The sequence below is a fragment of the Mesoplodon bidens genome (assembly GCF_964165515.1).
Source record: "Mesoplodon bidens genome assembly, chromosome: 1".
NCBI lineage: Eukaryota > Metazoa > Chordata > Mammalia > Artiodactyla > Ziphiidae > Mesoplodon > Mesoplodon bidens.
In genome coordinates, this window is record NC_138176.1 from 80,204,525 (window position 1) to 80,216,723 (window position 12,199).

Sequence of the window (12,199 nt, forward strand, 5' to 3'; positions counted from 1 at the left end):
AAAACTATCAAAATCAATTTACTGTGGTTAATGGCAGAACACAAGGCTATGTTCTTGCTTCACTAATGTCTATCATTTACTTTCCAGTAATGGACTAGTAGCTTTCAAAGCCCAGGTACAGGTCAGATTATATTCCATGTGAGATCACAAAAGCAAGGTAATGGTGGTGAGTATTGGAAATTCCCTGTGTACAGACTACTGCATGTATCTAATAAAAATAATGCACAGACTTCTTTGAGCCATTATACCAGTGCTGTGCTTCACTCTGTTCTGTGTCTACTGCCCAAAGACAGCCTTAGTGAGTGCTCATAGTTTAATTCACATAGAAGATTACCTGCCATTTTGCTAAATGGTTTATTCTGCATTTCTTTTGTTGTCTGGGTTATGTAATTTCTTACCACACTACCCAATGTCTAGCCTTGCAAGGAAGTAGTAATTGGCAAGAGCTAGTGCTGATGGATGGTTGAAAAAGAGCTGCTCTCAAGATATGCCATTACCTAAAAGCAGTAAAATGATGCATATGTTACTTTGGTGGTTATTATGGGGATGGGGATGAGGAAAGGTGCACCATCTTACAAGTAAAGTGAATTTAATTTAACTATCAAGACATATAATAAAATGGTAAAACAATATTCTAAACCCAGAGCAGAGATTCAGAAATGTAACAAAAAGCAGAAGAATCCATTATGATGTTCCTGACAGTGGGCAGTGGGGGGTTATTTGCCCCAAATATGTAATATTAGAATATCTAAAACATTGCTGTGGTTAGCTGCATGATCCCAAGGCATTCTAGGCATGCAATTAAAAGATGCTACTATCTCTAAAGAAAATGCGAGCTGGTGGCAAATATATGCTTTAAATGGGGCATGGCTTGTCACAAAGGGATGTGGCTGCCTGTAAAAAAAAAAAAAAGCGTAAAAAGAAGAGGTAAGAAATCAAAAAATACCTAGAAACAAATGAGAATGACCCAAAACCTATGGGATGCAGCAAAAGCAGTTCTAAGAGGGAAGTTTATAGCAATATAATCCTACCTCAAGAAACAAGAAACACCTCAAATAAACAACCCAAACTTGCACCTAAAGCAATTAGGGAAAGAAGAACAAAAAAACCCCAAAGTTAGCAGAAGGAAAGAAATGATAAAGATCAGATCAGAAATAAAGGAGAAAGAAATGAAGGAAACAATAGCAATGATCAACAAAACTAAAAGCTCCTTCTTTGAGAAGATAAACAAAATTGATAAACCATTAGCCAGACTCATTAAGAAAAAAAGGGAGAAGACTCAAATTGATAGAATTAGAAGTGAAAAAGGAGAAGTAACAACTGACACTGCAGAAATACAAAAGATCATGAGAGATTACTATAAGCAACTATAGGTCAATTAAATGGACAACCTGGAAGAAATGTACAATTTCTTAGAAAAGCACAAATATCCAAGAATGAACCAGGAAGAAAGAGAAAATATAAACAGACCAATCACAAGCACTGAAATTGAGACTGTGATTAAAAATCTTCCAACAAAGAAAAGCACAGGACCAGATGGCTTCACAGACGAACTCTATCAAACATTCAGAGAAGAGGTAACACCTATCCTTCTCAAACTCTTCCAAAATATAGCAGGAGAAGGAACACTCCCCAACTCATTCTACAAGGCCACCATCACCCTGATACCAAAACCAGACAAAGATGTCACAAAGAAAGAAAACTGCAGGCCAATATCACTGATGAACATAGATGCAAAAATCCTCAACAAAATACTATCAAACAGAATCCAACAGCACATTAAAAGGATCATACACCATGATCAAGCTGGGTTTATTCCAGGCATGCAAGGATTCTTCAATATACGCAAATCTATCAATGTGATACACCATATTAACAAATTGAAGGATAAAGACAATATGATAATCTCAATAGATGCAGAAAAAGCTTTTGACAAAATTTAACACCCAATTATGATAAAAACTCTCCAGAAAGTAGGCATAGAGGGAACTTTCCTCAACATAATAAAGGTCATATATGACAAACCCACAGCCAACATCTTTCTCAATGGCGAAAAACTGAAACCATTTCCTCTAAAATCAGGAAGAAGACGAGAATGCCCACTCTCACCACTATTATTCAACATAGTTTTGGAAGTTTTAGCCACAGCAATCAGAGAAGAAAAAGAAATAAAATGAATCCAAATCAGAATAGAAGAAGAAAAGCTGTCACTGCTTGCAGATGACATGATATTATACATAGAGAATCCTAAAGATGCCACCAGAAAACTACTAGAGCTAATCAATGAATTTGGTAAAGTAGCAGAATACAAAATTAATGCACAGAAATCTCTTGCATTCCTATACACTAATGATGAAAAATCTGAAAGAGAAATTAAGGAAAGACTCCCATTTATCACTGCAACAAAAAGAATAAAATACCTAGGAATAAACCTACGTAAGGAGAAAAAAGACCTGTATGCAGAAAACTATAAGACACTGATGGGAGAAATTAAAGATGATACAAACAGATGGAGAGATATACCATGTTGTTCTTGCATTGGAAGAATCAACATTGTGAAAATGACTATACTACCCAAAGCAATCTACAGATTCAATGCAATCCATATCAAAGTACCAATGGCATTTTTCACAGAGATAGAATGAAAAATTTCACAATTTGTATGGAAACACAAAAGACACTGAATAGCCAAAGCAATCTTGAGAAAGAAAAACGGAGCTGAAGGAATCAGGTTCCCTGTCTTCACACTATACTACAAAGCTACAGTAATCAAGACAGTATGGTACTGGCAGAAAAACAGAAATACAGATCAATGGAACAGGATAGAAATCCCAGAGATAAACCCATGCACATATGGTTACCGTATCTTTGATAAAGGAGGCAAGAATATACAATGAAGAGGACAGCCTCTTCAATAAGTGATGCTGGGAAAACTGGACAGCTACATGTAAAAGAATGAAATTAGAACACTTCCTAACACCATACACAAAAATAAACTCAAAATGGATAAAAGACCTAAATGTAAGGCCAGACACTATAAAACTCTTAGAGGAAAACATAGGCAGAACACTGTATGACATAAATCACAGCAAGATCCTTTTTGACTCACCTCCTAGAGAAATGGAAATAAAAATAAACAAATGGGATCTAAGGAAACTTAAAATCTTCTGCACAGCAAAGGAAACCATAAACAAGATGAAAAGACAACCCTTACAATGGGAGAAAATATTTGCAAACAAAACAACAGACAAATGATTAACCTCCAAAAATACAAGAAGCTCATGCAGCTCAATATCAAAAAAACAAACAACACAATCCAGAAATGTGCAGAAGGCCTAAATAGACATTTCTCCAAAGAAGATATACAGATTGCCAACAAACACATGAAAGGATGCTCAACATCACTAATCATCAAAGAAATGCAAATCAAAACTACAACGAGATATCACTTCACACCGGTCAGAATGGCCATCATCAAAAAGTCTACAAACAGTAAATGCTGGAGAGGGTGTGGAGAAAAGGGAACCCTCTTGCACTGTTGGTGGGAATATAAATTGATACAGCCATGATGGAGAACAGTATGGAGGTTCCTTAAAAAACTAAAAACAGAACTACCATATGACCCAGCAATCCCATCACTGTGCATATACCTGGAGAAAAACATAATTCAAAAAGACACATTCACCCCAATGTTCATTGCAACACTATTTACAATAGCCAGGACATGGAGGCAACCTAAGTGTCCTTCGACAGATGAATGGATAAAGAAGATGTGGCACATATATACAATGGAATATTACTCAGTCATAAAAAGAAACAAAATTTAGTTATTTGTAGTGAGGTGGATGGACCTAGAGTCTGTCATACAGACTGAAGTAAGTCAGAAAGAGAAAAACAAATACTGTCTGCTAACACATATATATGGAATCTAAAAAAAAAAATAAACAAAACATGGTTCTGATGAACCTATGGACAGAACAGGAATAAAGATGCAGACATAGAGAATGGACTTGAGAACGCGGGGAGGGGGAAGGGTAAGCTGTGATGAAGTGAGAGAGCAGCATGGACATATATACACTACCAAATGCAAAATAGATAGCTAGTGGGAAGCAGCCACATGGCACAGGAAGATCAGCTCGGTGCTTTTTGACCACCTAGAGGGGTGGGATAGGGAGGGTGGGTGGGAGATGCAAGAGGGAGGGGACATGGGGATATATGTCTACGTATAGCTGATTCACTTTGTTATACAGCAGAAACTAACACAACATAGTAAAACAATTATACTCTAATAAAGATGTTAAAAAAAAAAAAGGAAAGGTAAGGATAGGATTGAGGAAAATGGAAGGTGGCTCTGCTTATGGCAAAATGGGTTGAAATCTGTGAGATGCATTGTGGCTCTAAGTTTCTAGAGGAATTCATGAGGGGTGTGTGTGTGTGTGTGTGTGTGTGTGTACACACACGGGAGCACTTATGTTTGTATGCATACATGAAGTATCTATCTAATATTTATTTACATTTTTCAAGAATGTGATATAGCTCAGACAACAAGGGGGGAAACAACTCTTCATCTATCTTTTTTCCCTCTTCCAGCCAAGTAAGTTAGAGCTTCAACCCTAGAAGTTACCTCACATTTCACAGAAGTGAAATTCCATTATGACAAGATATGCCATTATTTTAAAAGGTTAGCTATACAAACTGTATTGTGGAAATGCAATCACACAGAAAATCCAAAAACAAGTGTACCCAAATTTACCAAAGTAATATTAAAATTGAGCACAGTGTGTTTAGTGAGTCTAAACCCTGATGATATGTCATAGTTGTTAAAAATGCAGCTGCCCACACTGAGCTCAGAGCCACTAATGCAGAGGGCCCATGTAGGGGCTGGGTAGTTCTATGTATGTATGTAAGCTTCAGCACTGATTCTGCTCCACAACCAGGAAAGAATTTATAGTACAAAATATCAGGGGTTTTTTTGTTTTCTTTTTAAATGATCTGATATTCTTCAAGGTCAGTAACATTGATACATTGTAAAAAGTGTTTTCAAATGCAAGAACCAAATAAATGATTTATTTAAGTTATTTAAATGAATGAGATATGATTTAGGAGCTGTGAAGGTGGTCCATAATAACATCTTCTGCAACGTAAAAGGCGTGCAAGAAAAAAATTTAAAAGTGAACAAGGAAAGCAGAGAGAGAATTTAGTATTCAGGTGAGGGCATCATAATATTCAGCTGATGATCAGAACTACAATGCTGAATCATCTATTTAAATGTGTTCAGTCCCTCTCTTATAAGGCTACAGATCAGTTATCTAGAAACTTTATTTATAAAGAAACATTTTCTAATACTAATAGTAATAATAACTCACACTTATTTATTTTAAAAAATCCTCTCGGAAGTTCTAGAAGGCAAGTGCTACTATTGTCTCCGTTTTTATAAGTGGAAGCTAGGGTACTGAGACTTGCCCTGGTTCTGACCCATCTACACCACAGCCTCTCTCCAGTGCCTGGTCCAAGGGCAGCACTCTAGCTGCACCCAACCCCCCACCCCCTAACACATCCTCCATAAGACTTATCTGCATCTGCCTGTCTCTCAGGGTACTCCGCTCCTCTGAAAATTCATCAGCAGAAACGGATCTGTATTGGGGCTGATTTATTGCAAGGGAAATATTTGAGTTATCTGCCATTAATCTTTACATCTGAACAATAACATTTTGTGGCAATGCTCTAACCTAAAGGATTTTAGAGTTCCTGCTTAGGAAATATTCTCAGGGAGGCAGGAGGAAGACAGAGCTTGGGGCACACCTAAGACCCTACCCTTTAATTAGGCTACAATTCCAACTTTTTAGAATAATAATACCTGTTTCCATTTTAAATTGCTTTACAAACTCTAAAACGTCTTCATTTAATGCACACCCTATTTGACCCTCATATAATTCTATGAGGGTAAAATATTTCTGTTTTATAGGTAAAGAAGCCAACTCAGAGATATTAAGGAGAAGGGGTTAGCAGGTGCAAAGCAAAGACTTGAACCCAGGCATTGTGACTCCAAACATTGTGCTCTTCTCACATCTGCCTTCCTAGGCATGGAAGTAACTCTAAGAGACCAAGATGCACACAGTTTGAGATCAAGCACCAAGTTGTTGTGCTAATGATGTAATGTCAGGAACCTAGAGGGTTTGCTCCTGCCAATAACTCCAGCAGAAGAATTTTCAGAACACCCTGAAGTATCCCTTTTACTTCAGTCTCTCACCTATTTGAAGTATATGTTGACATGCAAAAATTCTGTTGTAAAAAATGTGGTGGAAATCCTCCCCATTCTATACCTTTGAGTGTGCATAGGCTATTTTTTGATTAGAGCTGTTGTTAAAGGCCTAACTCGGAGCTCAGTCCCCAGGGAACAATTACATTCCAAGATCCACTCTTTCCCTCTTAATCCCTGTTGAGCATCTTGTGGTACAGACATGACATCTGTGCTAAGGGCTTCCTGGTGGAGGTGACAGGATGGGAGTATAAACCCCACGACCTCTGAGGGGGATTCTCTACGGCCCTGATCTCAAAGTGCCTCCCAGACCATGAGCTTTAACATCACCTGGGAACTTGTTAAAATGCAAATGCTCCCGCTCCAGACCTCCTTAATCAGAAACAGCAATCTGATTTTAACCGGCTCTCCACGTGACTGTGTTGTAGACTAAAGTTGGAGAATGATAACTCTAAACTGATTGCTAGAGAGCATCAACTTCAAATTTAACAGATAACTATTTTTAATTATAACAATACTGGTGTACTGCAAAATCGGCATGAAAATGATTCCTTACCACACGCCCACATATCCACTGGCTTTCCATAAGGATCTTTGCGTAAAACTTCTGGAGAAAGATATCCAGGTGTGCCAGCAAAACCTAGGGAAAACAGATATTAATGAGTTAAAACCAACTTGACAAAATCAATATGAAATGGCAAACTAAGGAAGAAACTTCTTTGGGCTTCTTTATCTGTTGATCTGTTTGTCAAGATAAAACAAGGCTCTCAGGGAACTAAAATAATGTTGGACGAGTTTCTCTCCATAGCAGTATCAACATTAACCTACCCTGCTTTGTAGCTTATTAGAAAAAACACATCTTTCTGCAGATATGAAAGCCAATCTATTGTGCTGCACAGTGTGTGTACTTCAGGCCATTTGGTCAGCAGTTCTGATTCTTGTTTATGTGTGAGTTAAAACTAAACCTGTGAAAAGAATCAGAACATCCTCCCCTACACCTGGAAAGAAATTAGGAGAAAATTGAAGATAGGGTTACAACCTTGCCAAAGATGATACTTCTCATGGTACCTACATAACTTTATTATGAGAGGTATTCACCTATAAAAGAGAAGGACCCAAAACATGGATCCGGGGAACAAACTTAAAGCAAATTTTCAGTAAATATTTTTGGAAGTGAGGTGGTCTGTACAGGGTGGGGGATGGCACTGAGAGTAACTGAAGAACTCTTTAGGAGAAGGAATGAGTCCAAAATACATCAAAGAGCTCACTCTGTACTAATAAATAATCAGTGTGTGCTTATAACTGGCAACTAAAGAGAAGACTCAGGAATATTCAGATGAATCACTGTTGAACAAGTATCAGCTAGACTTAACTTAAGGGATGCGGTATGAGAAACTAGATGGCCAAAGAAAGTTTCCTATCGAATAAATCAGTATGTCCAATAAGGTACACTTAAATGACAATTTATAGCTAGAATTTAGAGTAAAATATTTCTTATTTGGTAAAAAATACCAAAAATAACTATTCCTACTTGGAAGTTTTCTTTAAAGGCACACGAAAACTCAAAACTGTTCTTTAAAATGATAGGTAATTGGGAATTCCTCTGACTACAGATCTCTGGTGAATCACCTTATCTATTTACTGTGATGCAAAGTGTCCAAGAAAGGAGCTTTTCCCCCATCTCCATGACAAATTTGTACTTAAAAAAAAGCATATGTATAACAGCCAGTTACTTCTTTGAACAAAATTACATTAGAAAATGAGGCAAAGGATTTTGGATATAACTTTTTCCCCCATTTTCATTACTTTCCCTTTCCTTGTTCGGTTTAGAGGAGGGTGGGGTAGACAATGAGAAGGGACTTCAAGAAAAGACCTGTAGGTTGTAGTTTAAGCTCTTCATGGACCACAGTGGATCCATCTCTACCTCAAACTTTACTTGATAGAAACATTTGCTCAGTAGTTGTGAAGTAGAAAGAACTACTGAGCAACAGTGGTGGTTCCCCTGAGTGAAGTTCAAGGAGTCCCTGAAGGAGAGACATGGAATCTGCTCTTCTAAGGTAGGGTAGGCACAATAGTTTTCAAGAGCTACCCAGTGCTTCTCACTGCCATATAACTGCTCTCTCATTCCAACCATCCCTCTCTGACTCCTCCCAAACTAAGACACACAGGGAACCCAATGGAACACCAATGCCAAAGACCAGATTAAAGACTGAGGTCCCAGCTGGCACTTTAAGTTCCTTTCCCATCTGGTTCTCCCCTTCATTCACCCAACATGACTTCTTTCTACCACTGAGCACTTAGCCTAAAAATCTCTTTAAGGTCTCTTGAAGATAAACTTCTCATGCTCACCCTTGATGATACTTTTTCTGTTCCTTGGACCTTCAATTTTTTTTTCTACCTTTACTCTAACAGAAGGTGGCTCTAAATTATTTCCACGTTAGAGATCTCTTTAGCTAACTACAGTTCTCAGTGGTTCTTTCTTACTCTGAATTTTGACTACCCTTTGATATGCAATCTGTGCCCTCCTATCTAGAGTTGGTAAACTTTAATATATGTCTTAAATAACTCAGTAGAATACCTGGCCTGGAGCAGGAAATGTTAATGATATTGCATCTAGGTAGAAAAGATAGGGAAATAAATCACTAAGAAATGCAAGAACAATCTCAAGTGTAAATTATTACAAGCCTCTTCTGGAGACTACAAATGCTAAGAGTACAACTATCATTTGAGCAGTCAGTGGGGTCCTCACTCCTAAGAATAGTGAAGCCTACATCTAAATGCATGAACATTAAAACAGTGCACTTAAGCTACAATGTGTTCTCATGAATACAGAAATACTGAGGGTAAGATAAATTAGGTGTTCTTCAGCAGCAGATTAAACTCCTAAGAATCTAGTTTATGATGATATATGCTATCAACAGGAGATTTAATGAGAGCTTGCCTTCTTTACAGACAGCATGCGTTTCTCACTGTGAAAAACCAGAAGGAATATCAGAACAGACCAAACAAAGAGAAAGCAGAATTACTTACCGTTGGAAATGTACCCATTGCAACATACTGCCATTAAAAAAAACCTTAACTTAAAAAAAAAAGAGACATAATAGCAACCAAGCAAAATAATTCTTCCATGAAGTAAGATCATGGTAGTTATCCTTTTTTCGTAGCAGCAACAAAAAACCAGAAATGTATTGAAAAGAGCATTCCCAGTCCCACAGGAGAAACAGGCTGTTCTCTTTGGTAAATTTCTAGCCTTCCTAACAAGTAGGTTATAGGGTGTTACTTCTAGCCTTTTTGGCTAGTATTCAAATAGATCGGGGCTAGAAAGACAGAAGAAGTAACATGGGAAAAACAAACACTGGAACTAGAAACTGAGAAAAAAATAATCAAACACAATAGACAGCTTCTATAATGGCTTGTATAGTTTTATTTTTCTTATTTGTAATAGACCTCTCACATTTATTGAAATAAAATTATGTAAAAGCCTGAAACTCTGGCATTATACATAATGAAGAAAGAGTTCTGCTCTTTTCTTATTAAAATAAAAAGGTTCCCCACTCAACACTTATATTTTAAAAGATAAAATTAATCAAACACATGAGACTATGGCAGATGATACTGAATAAATATCAAAACAAGTCGTTCATATTAAAATATGCCTTTATTCCTAAAACCTAAAATATATCACACAATACCCCCAAAAGAAATGTAGTACTTCATATGCCCAGTTTTTCTTCACTTAGGTAACCATGAGGATTCACTTGAACTTGTAGAATAAACTATTCTTTTAAAAAAAAAGCTTAAAAAAAGCTAAAGAAAAAAATAAAAAAGAAACAAGTATTCTCTTAAGCTTAAAAACTATGTGTTTCTATACTTTTGAAATGCTGAATTTCCTTAGAACTTATAATGCACCTCTTAAAAGTCATTACCCTAATAGCTACCTTAGCAAGAACTTAACTGATATCACCATACTAAAGAGAAAATGGGAATTTTACTCCCCATCTGTTGTTGTTTCTCTAGGTCCAGCTTGCTATGAAAAATGAATTATCACAATTTGAAAATGTGTATACTTTTATATGGATGTTATTGCTTTCACTAGTCTGATATTTAGTCATTCACTCAACAACTTTCACCGTGTAGGCCAAGTACTGTGACACGTGTTTCATTCCAAGATAGTTTTGAAAACTTACTGACAGCTTTCATAGCCCAGGCATTTTCCAATGCTCTACTTCACTTAGTCTCATAACAGCCCCATAAAGGAGTGTTTATTATCTTCATCTACAAAGAGGACACTGACCTCACAGAGTTAAAGTGACTTGCCCAATGGCATGTAGCTATTAAGAATCAGAGCCAGGATGTCAGCTGAAGTATTTTCATTCAAAAAGCAGAAACTTTTCACTACATACAGTCCTTCAAACATCTTTTGATCTAGCAGAAGAGATAAAACATAGAGCCCCAAGCAAGAGAGATTTCAGGAGCTCAACTCCAATACTCATGTAAGCATCATCCAAGTTGTCGATGTTAAATTGGAGCCTTGGTTCTGGTAATAAGGCTTCTGGCTTATTCCTGATATCCAATCATCATCTTGTACACAGTTCTGACAATTACATCCCTGAGCCTAAGTCCCTCTTTTGGTATCTCATGAAGAAGGGTCCTGCTTTGCTCTAGAAAGGACTAGAGTCCTGTCTTTGAACCCAATTTCCAGGACTTTGATTTCTTCTAAATAGATTCCCTTTAGAGTTCAGGGTTCCTGTCCTTTCTGCATGTTACCTGTAACTTGCTTTCTCCTATATACTCCTTAGTTCAAGCTGTCTTCATGCATAATTTGAACTACTCAATTAGCCTAACTGGTTCTTTGCCTTCAGGCTATCCTTAAAGCCATCCTCCACATTGCTACCAAAATCAACATTACTTAACATAAACCCAATTAGGTCCTTCTCTACTTAAAAATTTTCACCAGATCCCTGAAACTTCTAAGATAAATGCCAAATCCTTCAAAAGGACATAAAATCCTTTCCTAATTCATCAACTACCACTCATCTCAGTATACTTTATACTTTAGCTATAACAAATTTATTGTTATTCCTGAAATAGAAAAAAATTGTTTTATGCCTCTGAGATTTTGCAAGTGCTGATCTGTCTGTCTGGAATGCCTTTATCTCCTTGCATACCAGTGAATAAAACTCCCATTCAGCCACTAGGAAGGCAGAAGCCTTACCCCAATCACTGAAACTTTCCCCAGAGGCAGAATTTCATATTCTTCTCTTGTGCTCCAGAGCACCTCATGCATTCTTCTGATACAGGTGCCCTGACATTGCATGCTAAATACTTATTGATATAGAAATATGAGCATCTCAAGGGGCAGGATCTCTTAATTTATGTATCTCCAGTGATCTGCTCTGCCCATTTCTGTGATAGCCCCACTACTTCCTGTTGGACCCTAACTCCTGTTATTGTATATTCTTTATCTGTGTCAACCATACTCTTTCCTATGATAAAAAGATGTTTCTGAATCTCACATTTACAGAACTAATTCTAGGTCTTACCTTCTTTCAGTTTGCAGCTAAAAGGTACAAGCTTTATTTATATGTCAAAATATGACACACCAAATGCCAAATTTGGAGGTATTAAACTCACCTGGTAGGTAAGGCGAGCCTTAATGTAAAAGGCAGTATTAAAGCTGAGAAGTATCACAGACAAGGATAATGGTCAGGTACTACTGAAACAGGACAGGCAGCAGAAAATGAGGTCCTGAATTAGGCTGCCTTCAGAGAAGACAGGCAAGGGTGCCTCACCAGCCACTCCCATTAACTAGCTGGGGTAGATCAGAGAGACATGGTGAATCCTGGGAGCTCTGTGTACATTTTAGTACATGTGTATGTTTAGGGATACAGAGAAGTATTTGCACAGAAAACAAAAGAAATAAAGCACTTATTGAGCTCT

The 12,199-nt window shown here is 37.3% G+C and overlaps 1 protein-coding gene across 8 annotated transcripts in view; it reads right to left on the minus strand.

The window, feature by feature from the left end:
• The window catches only part of CAMK2D (calcium/calmodulin dependent protein kinase II delta), a gene marked incomplete at its 3' end in the record, with an annotated part of 293,535 nt that overhangs the window by 70,594 nt on the left and 210,742 nt on the right, over positions 1-12,199 (minus strand). For all 8 annotated transcript variants that reach the window (XM_081226703.1, XM_081226704.1, XM_081226702.1 and 5 more), the window contains exon 8: positions 6,816-6,899. In XM_081226703.1, coding sequence (XP_081082829.1) covers positions 6,816-6,899 — 84 coding nt within the window. The remainder of the gene's footprint in view (positions 1-6,815; positions 6,900-12,199) is intronic.